This window comes from Aptenodytes patagonicus, chromosome 1 (assembly GCF_965638725.1).
Source record: "Aptenodytes patagonicus chromosome 1, bAptPat1.pri.cur, whole genome shotgun sequence".
In the NCBI taxonomy this organism is placed as follows: Eukaryota; Metazoa; Chordata; class Aves; order Sphenisciformes; family Spheniscidae; genus Aptenodytes; species Aptenodytes patagonicus.
Window position 1 is genome coordinate 125,270,767 of NC_134949.1, and position 19,188 is coordinate 125,289,954.

General features: G+C 36.0%; 1 protein-coding gene across 1 annotated transcript in view; it reads right to left on the reverse strand.

Annotated features, from left to right (window-relative positions):
* BRWD1 (bromodomain and WD repeat domain containing 1) overlaps positions 1-19,188 on the reverse strand; it is a 63,070-nt gene that overhangs the window by 18,122 nt on the left and 25,760 nt on the right. The window contains exons 22-33 of the mRNA XM_076354210.1: positions 17,757-17,842; positions 16,637-16,832; positions 15,514-15,630; positions 15,280-15,387; positions 14,774-14,898; positions 14,576-14,658; positions 14,009-14,120; positions 8,062-8,123; positions 4,005-4,160; positions 3,596-3,716; positions 1,859-1,984; positions 1,118-1,193 (exon numbers count right to left, since the gene is read on the reverse strand). Of these exons, the coding sequence (XP_076210325.1) occupies positions 1,118-1,193; positions 1,859-1,984; positions 3,596-3,716; positions 4,005-4,160; positions 8,062-8,123; positions 14,009-14,120; positions 14,576-14,658; positions 14,774-14,898; positions 15,280-15,387; positions 15,514-15,630; positions 16,637-16,832; positions 17,757-17,842 (1,368 nt within the window). The remainder of the gene's footprint in view (positions 1-1,117; positions 1,194-1,858; positions 1,985-3,595; positions 3,717-4,004; positions 4,161-8,061; positions 8,124-14,008; positions 14,121-14,575; positions 14,659-14,773; positions 14,899-15,279; positions 15,388-15,513; positions 15,631-16,636; positions 16,833-17,756; positions 17,843-19,188) is intronic.

Sequence of the window (19,188 nt, forward strand, 5' to 3'; positions counted from 1 at the left end):
AGCATATCAGAAAATACAACACAGCATTTGAGAGACTTGGAAAGCAAGATGCTAGATACCACCACTGAAGATTCCTGACTCCAACACTTGTCCTTAATACAAAGGAAAAACCACCACCAGAAATTGCAATGAGAAGATACCCATCAGCTTTGAACCTCAATGACTAAAGATTATCAGTAATTCAATTCACTGATAATAAACACCATAAAACTTTCTGATTTTTGTTTGTCCCGAGTTCAGGAAAAGACATCTTGTGATCAAGTGACTTTTGGTAAAAAGAAAAACCTTACAATGTGGTAGTACTAAGGTGATGCTGAAGTAGCGAGATAAAGAACTTATACGACTCAATGTAATTTCTTCCCTACATATTAACCTGCAAGGGAGAGCAGCTACTTTGCAACTTCATGAAGTCTTGTTAGTAAATGACAAATTAGAAACCACAATGTGAAAAAGACATCAAGTTTGGGCAGTTTTGGGTACACTATTAATAAACATACAGCACTGCAGATAGCATTCACTGCGTAACAGCGCATATTTACCTCTATCAGATTTAAGATAAACACACTTTATTAAATTCTCAGAGGCATGCAAATGTGATGCATGATTCATATTGTGGTTTACAGAGAAATTGAGAGCCAAAGCATCACTGCAATAGTTATACAGCTTGTCAGCTTTTAGCATTTATGACTATATGAATGACAATTTTGACCTTAGAAATAACCAGATGCATATAATTAAAATACAATGAAAGATAGCTATTCCTGTACTCTTGAAATATTTATATTACATTACTGCACATAAACATGCTTCAGAAATACAGTGCCACTCACAAAACACAGAAGAATTGTTCTAGTTGATGGCACACAGTCATAGCACAAAATGCATATTTGTTATACTTAATGAATATTGACAACTCAACATGATTTTAATAAAGCATCTCCTCACATCATTCCCCACATTCATAATATATTCAATGTTTATATTAGCTATGTAAATGTATAAATACACACAAACATCTCTATAAAAATAATTGAGCAGTTTTACCAAAAATATTTGAAGGGTGGTGGTATTTTCTTATCACCATACATTATTAGAATTATCCACAAAAAAAGCTTACCAGATCAGCATCAAGACAATCTTGTTCATCATCTGTTGTGCTGCATAGTTCAAAAATGTTTCTACAGCCCTGATCACTGTAATGCAATTAAATATCTGTTACTGGAATAGCAAAACCATAGTTATTTCCTAGATTAAACCCAGCCACAACCAAAAGCTACACACAAACTGGAAGACAGTAACTAAGAATTAAATGAAATATAAAAATGACAAGATGATTATAATATGAACAAAGTAATGTTATGTCTGAAAAACTGCTATACTGTGCATTTCAGAAGACGTGAGGGGAGGAGGGTGAAATTAGCATTAGGGATTTGAAAGGGGCCTTCACACCTGATCTACCTGCAGGAAGACTGCCTACACTAACCTCTTTCAAAAATAAACCTCTCAACTGAACTAAGTCAGACACACTGCAACAGAAACTTCTACACATGTGCTAGACAGCACAGAACTTACTTTATAGGTTGAGCTACTTTCACATCAAGTGACATTTTGATACTATAAATACCAGTGAATGCTGCTAAGGGAAAAAGTTAAAATGTCTCTATGCTGAACATTTAAGTATTTCCCTGGTTAAGATAATACTCAAAAAGAATTAGACAACTGTCCTGCAGCGTATTGAAAAATAGTAAGAAATCAAAAGAAGCAGGATTCACAACAAAGGGATATTAAGATGCTTATACTCTCCCACCGTTTAAGACCATGAGTATTCAAGCACTACTTAGATCAAAATGCCACTTACTTGATAAACTTTAAGAGCTGGGTAGTGATCTTTTTTGCAGCTCTAGCAATAGCGCTCCCAGGTTCATTGAAGGTCCTAGCATTGCTTTCAATGTATCTTACTTCCCAAACCAATGCAGAGATTCTCCTTAAAATTGAAAAACATTGCACCTTTAATACTAAGCTGAAAAGCTTAAAAACTGCAAAAGTTATGTCTGTATCTTTCTGTCCATGTTAGATTAAGATATATGTCCTTTGTTTTAAGTCTCATTAGACCAGTCTCAAACTTTTCATTCACATGGAAAACTGAAGTATGTGTGTATATATATGTATACACACACAGACACACACACACTCACTCAAGGAAGGAAAACCAACACTCATTTTCCAACTCATTGATAATTCACCTTCAGAAAGTTTGTGAAATTCTAGCACTCTTTGGTTTCATTCTTAACATTCAGTTAATACAACTAGCCAAGTAAGCACTAGCATTTGTTACCACTAAATTATAAAATATCACTGAAATAATACTGAGGATTGTGGATTCCCTGGATTCTTTAAAAACACATGCATTTTTTAAAAAGCTAACATCTGACCTTATTCAAAAAGGAGGGAAAAAGAGTACTATTTAACCACCACTGTAAATTATAACATTTATTCTGGAAACATCAGAAGTTGCTTGTCACAAAGCCCTGTCAAATGGAACACAAGTTGTGTAGTAACTTACTAATTCTTAACTAATAAACACAAGGCACAAGCAATTAAAAAAAGAGAGTGACAAGAAGCTTAGTCTGCATTTTCTAAAGACATCTCAGCTATGATGTTCTTTTCTCCTTCCCTCAAATACCTTGCTTCGAGGCCAACTGACCAGTCAAGGCAGCACCCCCTGTAAGACGACAGATTTGTAAAAACTGCTACAAATTAAAATTGTAACTTGATAGAAATGAGGTAGCACAACTATGTAATTGCATTTTTATCATTCATTTTTCCAATTCCTTATAGTTGTGAAGCAGAGACGCCCCAAGTTTGCAGCTCTTCACCTACAGAATTTCAAACTATTTCCCAAGACATTATTTCAGTCTTATGTAGGAGGAAAACAACTATTAATTTCGCCTCACTGTATTTACAGACACACTGAATGCAAGTCTAGATGAAGAACACCCTTCAATTTCTTTTAGAGCTACGGATACCCAGCACATCCAGAAAATCAGAACTTTATCATCACTACACTTCAGTTTCTTCCCTCTTTCTCTACCGTAAGTTTTTATCATTTAAAATGCTGGTGGTAATATTTAACATTTCACCCTCTGTGTTTAAGCCCATTTCTGAAAGTAATAAGTGCTTAAGAGCTTAACCCTCTTCAAGTTCAAAGTAACTGAAGTACAGCACTTCAAAATCTGAATTAAGTCTCCAGCACTGAAGTAACTTCAATTTTTTTTTATATTTACTAATTTCAAATAGCAAATTTCTCAAAGAAAGAATGTCAGTGTTTACTGTAACTCTGAAAACAGTACTAATATAGGCTGAAATCAATTTCCTTAAGAACTAAGAAACTTAATAAAAATGAATATAACATTGCAGTTATCAAGCATCAGAGCCCTGCTACAAAACACTAGTAATGCTGAATTCAGGTACTGGACTATTGGTTTTCAGAACGTTTGTAAAAAGAGTAATTGCTCTTACTAAAAAAAGTTTAGATCTTCTCACAACGGACAAACTCAAGGCCACATTGTCCCTTGTTTCTACTGCTAGTACTAACCTGTAAAATCGGTTAGCCAGTCTTGTCCGAATAGTGTTCAGGTCTGTTGGATAAGCAATCACGGTACAGTACTTGGGATATGTACACAGGTCAACGGGACCAGCAAAAGCTGCCGAAATGTCTGTTAAGAAACAGCAAGATTAATTAAACTATTTCAAGGCTTGCATGCATATGACAATTGAGCCAGGTGTTCAATTGCTATGTATAATTATTCTTGATAAAACCAATGATGTATAAAAATATAAAAATCTCAGTACAGACAAACAGAAAGAACTGCACATAAAAATGCATGAATATTTACAGTACTGTATCACAGGGAATTTTTAAAGGATGCCATGGATATTCCGGGGACCTGTTTATAAATGCAATGTTAGCAGGAAACTACTAAAAGCTTAGACTACATGCTCACCAAGAGTCAGAAGCTGATCAATACCACTGATAATCCGTTCACATGCTTCATCACGAGATCTCATCCCCCACTCCCCTTCTTGGGGTTTGTATAGTAGCTTCTCCACCTCTTCAAAAGTCACGGAAACACTAGCTCCTAATTCTTCAGGCTGATCAACTGAAGAGTGATAGCAAATAGAAAAGGGTAAGAAGTGAGAACACAAAACAACAAGATAAATTGTTAAGTACTCACGCTTATTAAATACTCGTTAAAACTGACAAAAAATTCTTGCCTTAAAGCGGAGTTTGATGCTAAGACTATGGGGAAAAGTACACAAAATGCATACAACAAAGATATTCTTTATTCACCTTTTCTGCAGTCCTGAATTTCCAGAAGACTCTTTCCTCTCTTCATCTAAGCACTAGACTTAAAAGAGGACTTAAACTCAGAAGAGTTGTTTATATGCTTTTGTTTTAAATGCATGCCCTGAACTTCACAGGATCGTAACTTAATGAGTCAATTTGTGCCCCCAACCTTTAAACATGTGCAAGATAGGCAATATACTTTGTGACATCCTTCCTGGTATTAACAACTGTGATCTTTTGGACATTTTTAAAAATATTTGTTTTGAACATGGCAGATTAATCATTTCAAAGCAATAAGAACTAGCAGAAATATAAAGCTGTGATGTATGGTTCTGTGGAAAGAGTCATGCTTCCAAAGACTAATGCAATCTGGCCAATGCAGAATGATTCAGTAGATAAAGTATTATCCCTGGATATCTTTCCCCCTCAACTCCACAGATTGTTTTTAGTACATCTGCAGTTTCTCTACTTTCATTGTTTTTGAAAAGCTAAGTTCCTCTTTTCATTTGAGCACTTGAAAAGGAACAAGCATGTGAAGGTTCCTGATCAGACACTGTGGGTAGGCAAGATCACTTCTTTGTACTGATTAGGACAACTGGAATTAGCAGATAAATTGTTTTTTTATTAGCAGATAAATTCAACAGTATCAAGTTTCTAGCTATAAGCCTATACACTAACAGTAAGAACTTCCATTAGCATTCGAGAGTCTGTCCATTAAAAATGAAAGCCAGAAAGAGGATAGGGTCCTTGTCAGTGTTACGATGACTGTAATCCATGAATATGTTGCATACAAATTCTAAAATACATTTCAGCTACAACTACTGTAGAGAAAAAAACCCAAGCTTTAATAGGGGACCTTCTAAGTTTACGAAAAGGACTATTTTTTCCTTCAGCCAAACAGGGTTAGTCTTAATGACCCAAAGTAATTTCTAGTTCTCCGTTCATTATTGCATTGATGGAGCCCTAACAGTATTTGTTATCTGCTGAAACACTACTAAAGATGAGGCAGTTCTTCAAGAAACAAATGGATAAAATACAAAAAAGGTGCTAGGAAAAGCTGAAGGGTGACTCACTTAGATGATCCTTCTAACTCATCTTCGAGCTGAAACAAGTTCTGCAACCAAACTTCCTGAAGGCAACACTAAGAGAAAGCAGCAAGTAATGCTTCTACACTTACGCAGGGTTGCGTCAAGAAGAACTCAATATGGTACCTGGTACTCCACTGCATAAGCGCTCAAGAGGGATTTTCTCCTGCAGGAGTAACAACTAAAGCAGAAAGACAGACTAAACTCTGTCCTTCGCAACAAGCGTGTAAAGATCTCTGCTTTGTGTTCTTTGCAGCACCCTGGCACACGTGACACAGAAGAGTTGCCATCACTCCTGGCATGTTTTTTTTATATATATACACACACACATATATGACCATATGGTCTAATCTTCAGGAGTAAATAGGTCACAGAAAGCTGAACTGCCAGGAGGAGGGTTGCAGTGCTTACAGTACAGGTACAGACAGTTAATATATACAACAGCCAGTCCACACCAATAGTGGTTTAGTAAGCAGACTGCTGAAAACTGAATTTTCAGGTCCATATGCACCAGCTTTTCCTGGTCTTGACAGCATTGTCCCTGACAAGAGTTTGACATCTGATACTGTATCTTGGTAACATGAGACAAAACTTATGCTTGGAGGACAGAAAAGGTAACAACTTAAAGTTGTGACCTGCTAGTTAGTCCAACTTCAGTGCTGTTGTTCTCCCATACATCTATCTTAGTAAACTGAATGAAGAAGAAATATTTTGAAAGAAGAGTTGCAAACGTGAGGTACAATTTCAATTTGATCCGTCATTCAATTGAAGAAAGGAAGAGAAAGCAAAGGAGAAGGGGTTTAACCCCTGTTTTATACTATACTGTTAACGTAATAACGCTTTCTATAAATGCACAAAGCCTTTCTGCAACAGCTTTACTTCCCTACAGACTGCCATTTTCTGCCTGGAAAGAAAGGTAGAAAATAAAGAGTTCCGGATTGCCTTCAGACAATTTTTGTTCTTCCTCTAGCCTAGTGGCTGCTGTGGTACTTATCCTTGACCTGTTCAGAGGATGATGTTCTCAATTCTTCGACCTTGTCCACAAAAGACACGCTAGCTTTCAGCTTTTTTTTTTTTTGTGTCCCTCCCCAGTTTTCCTATGGTAAAGTTGTAGCTCCTCAGATCAAACAAACCTTAAGCTCTTAATATGGCAAAGTAACAACTTATTACGCCAAAGAAAGAAGTTACAATTTGCCTCTGATATAGCCAGTAAATGATGACTTATACATGTAATACTATCCAGATTTAAATTACCGTCTGTAGTATGTCTCCCTCATTACATTGCCAGTGTAGCTATTTCAAGAATTCTAGTTCCTTTATGCTACCAAAACTTAAGTGGTTGAGAACACTACTCTTTCAATCCACAGGAGGAAGAGGTGATAAACTAATGCACTGATATAAACCGCAAACTTAAACCACAGTATACAGCATTCAGAAGAAATGGATACAATTTGTCCTGTTAGCAAAATAAATCCTGACTTAAGTTCACATGTAAGGCTTGTGAGCCTCTAACAATATGACTTGTCTCTCAATGACACATATGGGAAGCATTAACCAGTTCACAATGAGTAAGAAAAGCTTCTGTATGCTAGGAGGAGACAGATGTTGGTGATGAGAAAATGGAATGTTTCAATTAAATCTCTGTGTGTGTGTGTGTGTGTGTAAAACCAAAATCCTGCTGATTACTTGTTTTCTATAAACTAAAATGTATAAAGATTTCAATTTCACATTTTGATTTCAGACCGTTTTACAGAATTTGTCATCACAAGGTATCACTGAAGCAGCCAGCTAACACTTCAAAGATTAGGCAGTCAGGTGGCTACTGAGAACATCCACATGTGTACACTATACTCGTATTTAAGAAAAAAAATATAGCGTAAGCCTTTCGGGTGTCTGGGAAACAAGCTAACTCCTAGCTTGTTACAAAGAAAATTAGTATCTTTTTGACAGCTTATTCAATAACTACCCTCTCAGTATTTCACAAATTTTCCTCCCTCCACCCAGCTGGTACTGACAAGCATTGGAAAACTGAATTGAGTAAGACAAACCAGGAATCCAACCGTTTTAATTACAGTTAATTTGGATTTGACCAGCAAACTTTATAAATTGCTGGTTTTAAACTACATGCAGTAAGGATTTGCTGACTGGAAATTATTTTATACATATTCTTCCCCCACCCCCTTATACTAAAATGTATTACAACAAACTAGTTTTTTGAAACTTGAGATGTTTTTGCAACTTGACATTTGGAAGTTGCAGGTTTTATTGCATAAGCCAAAGCTACACATTTAGAGTATTTCCTTCAAAATTGCTCTGGAAGATGCAAAGGGAAAAAATGTAGGTATATTCAAAGTATGTCACCAGATCTGAAGCAAGACTGTCTTTAAGAACTTTGCCTCAACGCACGAAAACACCCTGCTGACATTCTCGATAATTTAAAGGATAACTATTATCATGTCAGTTCCACCTGTTAAGTAGATACACACAATGGATACTGTACTCGGATGACCTACTGGCAAGAGTCACAAGAAAGATAGGAATCATCTAAGGTCTACTGCCTGCATGAAATGAAGGAACTGGAAAGGGAGAAGCACATTAATCTGTTTTATTAAGTGAGTTTCTACCTACCGTTATCAGGAACTGGTTCCATGTCCCACGGGCTAAGCTTTTCAATTTCACCATTGTCCCATCTGATTCACCAAATTAAAAAAAACAGTAACAATTTAATCTTGACCCAGAACTATTCCCTCCAAGCATATTTGAATCACAGCTATTTTTAGGTATTAATAAAATATACTGTATAAACATGCATATAAACAAAACCATTAGCTAGCAATCAGCTGTCGCAGTGCAAAAAGGAAACATACTTCATAATGAAGTTCAAATTAAAACTGAGCTCCTGATTTTGGCTATATGCAACTTACCCAATATAAAAATCAATTTTACAAAGCCTGTGTATTAAGAAGTTGCAGAATAAAAATAAGCCATACACATGGAAAAATGAGATAACAACATCAAGGGGAAGATACAAGAAAAACCACACAGGAGAGAGGATTTTTTTTGCTAACCACAACAGTAGTTGTGCAAGTCCATTGAATGTTTCAGAGAAAGGAAGAACAATAAGTGAGGTATTTGGTATATTAACATTTCATTTTATAAGGCATACCACACTAAGACAAAGAAAAGAGTAAGTATAAAATGAAGAAACTAAAGTTAAGTAAGGACCAAGAGGAAGCAAAGGCAAACACAGTTGATATTGATAGTGTATCTGTACATTCACTCTGATACTTAACTTTTAGGTATGAATATAATTTTGAGATCTCTCCAAATCCTACCACATTTGGGCATATTTTTACATGTTTTTAACAACACAAAAAAATACCAACGAATTCTGGTATTTCAAAAGATAAGCTGATCCAGTCAGGCATTTCTTAACACCCTACTCGTCCAGCTAGACCAGTAATTTGTGTCTTAGCATCTCCTAATAATAGGTTCAATGTACGGAGACCGTATGATCCTAGTACAAGTCCATTCTACTCGTACTTCCAGCATTCATGATCATTGTATCCCTCTAGGCATGTTTGTGAACACATCCCAACTCTATTTCCTTTAGTATCTGTTTATTTTTGTCTAATACCTTTTTGAACCTGCTAATACTGTTTCCACAGCCTCCTGTGTAAATGTATTTCCAAAGTTCACTACCCCAATGCTAAAAAAAACAAACCCAAACCCTTTTAAAACAAACCCCCTATAGATTTCAACACACACCTCTAGTTCTGCCATTACAGAATTTGGTGAATAGTAATTCTCTATTCACGTTGCCTATCACCTTTACGATTTTGTGAACTATGAACGCACCCTTTTCATCCTTCTCTTCCATCTGAAGAATCACATTTTTTTTAGTCTTAACCCACAAAGCATCTGGTACATACTCTTAAGCATTTTAGTTGCCCTTCTCTGTACCTTTCCTGAAGTCATTACACCTTCCTTTAGATGCTGAGACCGAAAACACATCAAGACATCAGCACACCACAGTGCTAAAAAGCAGTGAGCAATACTGTTTTGTCCTTGATATCCTTTCTGATGGTGGCCAACACCTTGTTGGTTTTTGTAGCCGCCAGTACACACACAGCTGACATTTTGAGAACTGTCAATGACTACCTCAACATTTCTGTCTTCAGCTGAATCTACTCATGAGCTCAATGTCATATAAGCATAAATAAGACCATTGCTCCCGCAGATGCCCCTACCCAACATACATCTGTGCTGAAAATTATCTGGCACTTTTTTAGCCAGTCAGTTTTATGAGGTCCTTCTGGAAGTCCTCACCTTTAGGGTGATATTTGACTACTACCTGAAATGACTTGCGATATTTACAGACCTTGGGTATTTCATGCCGCGTGCCCTCCAAGAGGCTTAGGACACTGACTAAAGCTCGTCCCAGCACCAATTCCTGGGGGAGCCCGCTACTCCAGTCTGAAATATGATTGTTAAGAACCACTCTTTTGCACCCTATCCTTTGACCAGTTTTCAACACATAGAAGTATTTGCTCCAATCCTATGTCATCTTAGTTTCTTTAACATCTCTTGAAGAGAAATCCTGTCAAGGGCTTCTTAAAAAAAAAATCCAAATATATACTGTCCACTTTATTCATATGCTTACTAACAAACTCACAGAACTTCAAAAGGGGTAGAGAGGCAGAACTTCCCTGTACAGATGCAGTGCTGGCTCTTTCCTACAGCTGGGTTTATCCTTATGCTTGATAGTATTATTCTTTATTATAGGCACGTACCAGAAACTGAAGTCAAATATATCAGTCTACAGTTCACTGATTTCCCTCCAGAGCCTTTTCTGTTGGCAGGAGTTACAATAGCAATCTGCCAGTCCTCTAGTACAGGGTCCAACTGTAGGACAGTTTGCAACCTTGCCGGGAGTTTCATGCGAGAGTTCTTCAAATGCCTGGGTGAATGCCATCTACTTCTTATGACTTAATAAACTTAGATATTTGGTCTAATACCTCCTGTGTATTTATTTCAAACAAACTGAAAATTGAGATGATCATCCTCATAGTATTTTATAACTAAAACTCTGCTCAGGCAAGAGCACCTCTCCATTATTTTGGATTACCCATCGACTTAGGAAAACTTTGATCCATCCACATTCAGCCTGTTTGATGTTTATGAACTAACAGAGTTCTGAAGGTTCATCCAGCACGTTCTCCTCCCCAGTTAATGTACAATACTTCAGAAGTTGTTGGTATTCATAAATGTATATACTACTTCATAATATTGCATGAAAGACTTTATCAATACAGTTTAGTACAGTTTAAGCCCCATTTAGTTCCACTTAAGCTCCATTCATCCAGGTAACACAACAATACATAAAGCTGCTTCTACACAAATACCTATTTTTGTCTGGCCAGTAAAATAACAAAACATTCAATTTATACATCTTCTATTTATTTATTACCTATACAACAGTGATGGTGATAATTTGAGATGATTCCTAAGTGTGTGACAACCTGGTTACCAATAAGTCTTTCAATTAAGTTACATGGTAATTACTCCCCTTCATCTCATTCAAATGTGGTTTCCCACACTCTCCATCACTCAGTGTTTTGAAGCCAACTTTCAAAGGTTGTTTCTGGTATAAAGTAAAAAGCACTTCTATTCCAGTAAAGCTCTTTGTCTCGGAAGTGGTGAAGAACAACTGCAGATGCTGAAACTCAGCTGGGTTAGCAAAATTCTACCATCTAAAAAAGCACCATAACCCAAATCCTGAGTGAAGAAGAGAGACAGCATATTGCAGTTTTTCCAAGACAGAGTCACAAGCATTTGTGTTTAGGTTGTTTTTTCCCATTTAAACAGATGTAAAATGAAACTTATTTAAAAATCTTTTTGCATCCAATGTATAAAGCACATGAATGCAAATTAGGAAGCTACTGCTGCTAAACCACATGCAGATTCTTGGGTAGACAAGATTCTTGAACAAAGGATCGTATTTACAAAAGAGCTAAGGACCCAGCCAAGTCGCAAAACCTAACTATACCTGCAAAACACTCCAGACATTTTCATATACATATCTTAGGAATCTTCTCTAGAAGAGCTGTTTGTGAGCCAAGATAGAACAAAGTCACATTCTCTACAAAAGCAGCACAAATCTTTAAAGAGCTCTCTTTTGAAACTGCTCTTTAAAGAGCACTGCATTCCTTACCTATTCAATTATTAAGCTAACTTCAAAGCAGCTCTAGACTTTCCTCTGTTAAAGGTTGGTACATTAAAATACTGAAATATCCTTCAGCATTCACAGAAGAAAGGAGTCTAGGAAATTGGGTATAGGCTCTTTTTCATAACTGGAAACTTGATTTTGACCTGGCCAAGAAAACAACCAAAAACCCCATCTAAGCTTACTCTCAAGGAACAACTGTGGTAATGTAAGAAAACATATGAAAGGTATAACATGTGGAAGGTAACATATATTCCCCATGGTAGCATATCAAAGGGTTTGAGCTATCTAACAGGTAAAATTTAGTACTTTGAAATAAGATTTAGTCGTATTTTCATACTGGTATCTGGACTCAGTGGATTTTTTCACTCTGTACATCATTTTACAAAGCAAGGGAAATTATACTAGCCAGTAACTTGAATATTTTTACCCCTACATCACCTGCAGGAGATATGCTCCAAGTGTACTATCCCTCATGCCTGGGACATGAGTAAGATGTCAGTAAGCATCCAGCACTATTTTAGTTTGTCAAGGATCCTCTTTTAAGGTAAGAGAAGAGTCTGAAGGAGAATGAAATGAGGGCAAGAAATCAACATACAGATAGTCTGGATTTCAGTTTTTCATCTGTATGTACTTTCTCATTGTGGGTGATTAAGCAACTGTCAGAAAGAAAAAACAAGTAGTCACACACACTGACAGATCCTTTATATGTGGAGCAGTCTTAGCTTTATCACTGTCAGGAACATGAAGAAGTCCTTTATGGTCAGATGACCTGTTGTAGAGACTTAATATTGATGCCGCTTTTATGTATGGCACATCAAGAGTACCAATTTGCTAATTGTAGCTGTAGAAGCAAAAGTGAAAATTCACTTGCCAAAAGCGTACAGGCAAGAACTTCAATCTGGAAGTTAGTTACACCTTCCCACTAAGGAAAATCAACGGGATAGATGACAAGTAAAGTGGATGGGACAAGGAACTAAAATACGTAACACAATCTTGGCAGTCTCACAGAATTGTCTATTAGCTACAAGTACTTCCTTTCTTTGGGATGAGTGACAGGTTCAAAAGCCTCCGAGTGAAAAAAAATAAAAAGCCCTCCAACAATGAAACTCTGAATATCGAATATACTGTAAAAGACATGGGAAGAATCTCTCGTCGTGACAGAAATACCAATATTATGTATTCACTGATTATTCTCCTTACAGTCCTCCCTTGCTGGGGGAATCCAAAGCAATCAAGATCCCAGAACCATTCCAGACAACTTGGACAGAGCAGGACAAGGCCAAGGACAACATCCTGATTCTGAACACTGAGGTCCAGAGTGATCTTTGTTCACGTTTCTTCTCCTTTGTGTGAAGGACCTCTTTGTTGACATGAAGGAAGGTGCACAGGAACACCACTAATGTCAAACCATCATGGGGGGTGATAGTAGGGAGTCATTTTCCACAACACACCTTGGTAAAGAAGGAATGGGTCCAACTATCTTGTTACCAGTTTGACTCAGATGTTCCTGGCCTTTCCTGTTTAAGCAGTTATTTTTTTTCTACTCTAATACTATTGATCTGCCCAATTTGCCACGTTTTGAACAATGCACTTGATATTATATGCCTTCACCTAGGCAGTATTATCTCCTGACAAGTAGGCTGGTCAAAGGGATTTGTCTGTTACAGGTAACACAGGGTTATATTATCTGCCAGTTATCTAGCTAAATATCACCCAAAGAGGAAATCAAAAGGTGAAATTGCAAGTGGAATCTACACGATAGGGAATATGGCAGAATACCACTAGGCAGTGGAGAGACTCAAGTTCTGCCTTCACATTCACGTGTCAAGCATGAAGAGAGAGCAATGTTTGGAAACATCCTCTACAAGAGTCTCAAGTGATAGCATGAGATCATCTTATACATATACTTGCTCTGTGGACTATAATGTGAAAGACAGAAGTGTGAAAACTTGAAGCATAAGGATCAAGATGTCAGTAACAACAGAAGAGATTCAGCATGCCCCAGCCAAAACCAATTATCAATGAAGAATAATAGTTAATGTACACTAGAAATTGCATTGCTTGCTTTGTGGAAGAGATTCAGCACTAGTCATTACAGAAAATGATTCGCAAACGTGAAAGAGGTCAACAACTTCTTTCACCATATTACTTACTATTCACTAAGAAGTTGCCACAAGTTATTACATACTTATGTTGTGCTAGATTAGCAACTTGAAACCATTAGTAAGTGGTAATACAACCAGTAAAATCATTTGAACAATTTCTACATTCTCATACCAATAAGCCAGCTACATAAGAGGCAGCCCACACTACTAACATTCAAAGTGTAAATCTTTTTATACTTACTTAACACTGTAACACTGAAAGTGACTATCTGGATATTGAGGCTGATACGGTTCTTGACCCAACACTGTTCCAAACCACCATGCATCATCAATAATGGATCGGAACCTATCAGCTAGAACAAAAAAAGTCTGCTCAGATACTCTACTAAGAAAAGTTATTTAGCTATGCTTCTTCTACATGCAATTAGAAAAACTTTTGATCAATGTATTTCAGTTTAAAGTTCTAAACCCATTGATATTCAGTAAAAGATGAGACAACTTATTATGCCAAAAAAGACAAATACTAGAATCTAAATAAGTTTGCTACTTAGCTATAAAATAAGAAAAGGGAACACTAGAGTCTCAATGTATGTTTTGAAGACTGTATCTTACATCTATGGTAATTCCGCCAAAATGCTTAGTACAGCAATTAGTAGGCTTAAATTTCTAATGGGCAAAAGGACCTTACCTACCTTCAGAGAGCCCTCTGAAGTTACAAGCAAGTAGCATCTAGCATATTCAGCAATTAGCTAAGGACAAATTTTTTACTTCAAAATCGTTTAGTCAAATACTTAGAAAACACACTTACAAGCTTGCCAGTTCCTTTGCCGTGCCTCATCATAGAACTGACGTAATATAAGGAAGTCGATAACATCTGGCATATCATGGTATCTAGATTAAAAAAAAAAAACAAACCCCTTTCATGTGTGCGCCTTAGGGCTTTAGGAAGAAGCTTAGAAAGAAACATATTTTTAAATACTTTTCAGAAAAATAAAGATGGACATACCTGATGGAAAATGATTTGTCTGTATGTTTTCCGGTGGCATGATCTATAAAAGCAAGCTTGAGGCAACACAGTGTGGGAGGACCAACTTCGTATCTAATTCCAACAATTTTTACCAATTCCTGATCCTACAGGTAAGAACAAACAGTTTCAGCAAGTATTACCTTCTGGACTATGCACAGAACTATTAATTTAATATTAGTTAACCAAGCACATGAATTGTACCCACATCCAAAAAGCCAAAAATATTGAAACTGTATTTGAGATTTCAATGGAAGACAGTCTGTCAGACTTGGCAATTTTAACACAGCTATTTATATATTTGGGCTTCCCACAGGTAACTCTGAAGATACTCTGGTAATTGAGGACACTTTCCCCTGTTGTTTCCATGGGGAAACATTATGGGAAACAGCATAACCTCACAAATCAATGTTTTGCAAACAGTGTAATACAACTCTTCATTCACAGACTATAGTATTGAACCCACAGTATCTTCAATGCAGACCTACCCTAAGGACTACTTTTCTCCATGGCTCCTTGTGTGGATTCAGTTCATAAATGTTATTTCTTCTAACTGCTTCAATGTAAGCTTCATGTCCTTGTCGGAAATATATTACCTAAAAAAACCAAACCAAAACAAAACAACAAAAAAAACCCCCAAACAGTAGATGTTATCCTATATTTAGTAACTGTAATAATATTAGTTAACACAAGTATTTAAAGATTTTAATCAATATTCCTACCTCGTCGCCCATTTGAGGAACAAAAGGGGATCTTCGAAGAGCTGTGTCTGTTATCCAAATGGGAGGATGCCAATCATATGACAATTCCAAGTTTACTGGTTGGGTTGGAGCATTAGCCTTCACATTTAATAGAGAGCAAAGTTAGACATAATGGACATATTGCTAACACGACATCAGAACAACTCATTCCGTTTTAATTTGGCAGACAAAAGCTTAACTTATAAAAGACTAATGTACGTTTCCAAAACCTATTAGCAAAATTTCTCCAAGGCTTTGCTCTAGTTCTAACTGTATTTGTAGTACTAATACTAAGCATTCCTTTCCTATATGAAGATTTGAGTGAGCAAGATTACCACTATGCAGATCTTAAGAGAAACAAAGTTTTATAATTTAGATGGCAGTCTCGGTGCCCAATTAAAAATCTATCAAGCTGCAAGAAGCTATCTAAAGAGGAAAAATTATGAGAGATATTGCACAATAAATATCCATATTAAAAACAGTTCCAAAAATATAATTTTGAGAACACTTAGAAGAAAGTGAAAGGATGGAGGGAAAAACATACCAAAATTACCCCAAGCATTAAAATAATCTGTTTGCCCCTTTATGGTAGAAAACAGCAAATAATAGCTATTGTAAGTTAAAAAAGGATAATTATTTAAATTAACGTAAAAATTTCAGTAACTTAAAAAAGAGTAATTATTGTAATTTACAAAAAATTAAAAATTCAATCCAAGTCTAAATGACCACCATAAATACAGTGACTATATCCCCTAAGTTTTGAAGAAGATATGTTATGTAAAACCAGACAGTTTAACAGTTTTAGTCTAATATTCTGTACAGTTATTTAATAATCACATTTCCCCTTTTGATACCAGCAACCTTGAGAACCGTTTTTATTTGAAAAGTGAAAGTGATTTCATTTGGAATGCAGATTCTTCCACAGACATCAGCAGATACCTTGCGTTTGGAATGGTCTCAAATTAATTAAGGGTACACTGTATGTAGTGATACCAATATCCTTGTCCAATGGCAATAACAATTACTTTTAACAGTTTCCAGTGAAGAGGCCTAAAAACCTAAGAGAGAAGTTCATTAGAGTGAGTAGAAGAAGTTAACTGTATACCTCCTCCTGCTTTTTTGGTTTGGGCTTTTTTCTCCTTTTTCTTCTTCTTCTCTTTGGAGGAGATGATTTCTCTGCTGACACTTCATCTTCTGAAGTACTGCAGTATCTGATAGCTTTCCGTCGAGAAGTCCGTATGGGAGGTTGTAGGTTAATCCCTGCATCAGCGATCCAGTCAGAGTATCTGCTTGAAGAATCACTGTCCATAGTGGATGGGGTCAGGGAAAATACAAACATAGAACCAAGTTGTCGGTATTTCATAATGCTAAATTCTCTTAGACAAATATCTGCAGATATAGATTGCTGTTGAAAGCACTATCAAAGGAACTAAAATTATTTTGACCTGTTGTAACAATTACTTCACTTGATGTTTAACGTAATTTTTTCGGAACACAGTAATTCAAAGCACGTTTTTTTAAAAAAACCTCAAGTCTGGTGAATTCCAAAATCAGTAATTTTATACAAGAAAGTTGTGCAATGAAATTCTGGACTAGTTAAGAGCCCTCCCTAAAGAACGCAGTAGCCAAACACTACTTAAATTCTTTAAAGACAGTTATACAAATCTCACAGGTACACATTTGCTTTTTTATCTCTCTCTCAGTATTTTTTAGTTCTACTACTATAGAGTTCTAGAAAGAATATCTAAAAAAGCCAGTAAAGTGATTAAAAAGTTATCTATAACTTCAGTTCTAAATAAAATTATAACCTAATCAAAATTAAGATTTTTTTCAACCAAACATTTTTGTAAGAGCAAGCAACTGTTGCTACATTATTAAAAAAACAAAACAAATCCCTGAAATAAACAAAACCCCCCACCCCTCAAAAACCCAACAGAACAAAGCACACTATAAAAAACGTTCCAGACTATCTTCTTTCTCTTTGCCATCTAGCAAAAAAGCAAAAGGATTCGAAACTGCATTAAAAGACAGAGATGTTTTGGTGAAATGGAACACTAAATAACAATGCAATGTGTCAGTACAGTACCCTACAAAATATTATTACATACGAAGCACAATAGAACTTCCATACGAAGCACAATAGAACTTCCATACAACTTCTAACTTGCCAAAATTCAAGTAAAACTCATTGTAGTAAAAGCTGGGATCTGTTTGTTCGCTTTTACCTAGAACTATTACTGTTGCTTTTCTTGTCACTTCTCCACTCTTCCTCTTCATCAGATGAGCCAGAGCCCTCACTTTCTTCCGCTTCCTGAATTTAAAAATATGCAGAGTCAATCCAAAAACTTCCTCACAGCACGTTTTAAGGGTTTGAAACATAAACCACATTCTCCATTCATGTCTGCGTATTATCAAGTTAGGAAGAAATTTGATAAAAAAGAGAGGAGTTAAAATGAAAATGAAAGTAGTTCTTTTTTTGTAGCTGATTTCAACTTACCCTGTTAACCTCAGGAGTGCACTATTAATCATGAACTTCTGTATATTCACTCACATTTTATTAGCCACATGAGGATCCACCTGCTGTAGCCACTCTTCACAAAGCAATACTTCTATCCCCCTACCATATGACAGTTCTTTTTTTTCCTAGTCTAAGTTCACACTGTTTATCAGAACAAAGTGGCAGGTGATTTTGTTTCCTTCAAATTCCAGACTCATGATGCTGCAATTAGGTCATGTAAAGTACACAGTAAAATCTAGCTCACTAGAACACAAAGGAAGAATTTAAAGATTGTAAAAGGAACAAATAAAGGAAAACTATCACATCTCCCATCCGCACACGACATGGGTATATTCTGTTACAGGAGTAGCACTTCTGTGGTTTTTTTCATTAGTTATGCAAGTTAGAATCAGGTGATTTTTCTGATTTTAGTATCAACTGATTGACCAAGTACTAATTGGGTCTATTAGTGCATATATTTAAATGTAAAACTAAATAGTCAAGATACATCAAAATATATTACAGCCTAAGTCATTTCCGGATTGTTGTTCAACAATTTATTTGCATTAACTTCATGTTTTATATGTGTTTTCTATAACTGAAATGACTAAGCATAATGCATTGCTCATGTCTCAAGTTTTATGTCGTCAAGGAAAAAAAAAGTATGAAAACAAGATTTAACTTGCAACTTCAAGTTCAACACTGTTTGAATTAGTCCAACTGATTATTTGTTTGTCATTTTCAGAGTAACAAAATTAACAGTCTTCCCCCTAAGACCTGTTCATACAGTGTACAGGATGCACAATACTCACTAAGTTAGTTCTTCTCTTTTATTCTACCATTTGTAGGATTAAAACAAACAAAAAAGACATTTACATCAAAGCTCGGCTTCTTATAGTATTATTAGTTTTAGTATTATTAGATCTAACATCACTTCTTCAAAAATATTTAAGTATGTGTAGTATTTACAGGATAGTGCGCAGAACTCTCCTATTTGCACTTTGTATGCTTTGAATTTGTCAGGTGCCAGAAGTCTCCTTTCAACTCCCCTTCCACTCTATTCCCAAAATAAGAAAAACCTGAACTTTTCATTAAATTTAAGTGATTTATTGTTTTTAAATACACAGGAATTCTTTATTAAGAGGCTAGGAGAGTCCATT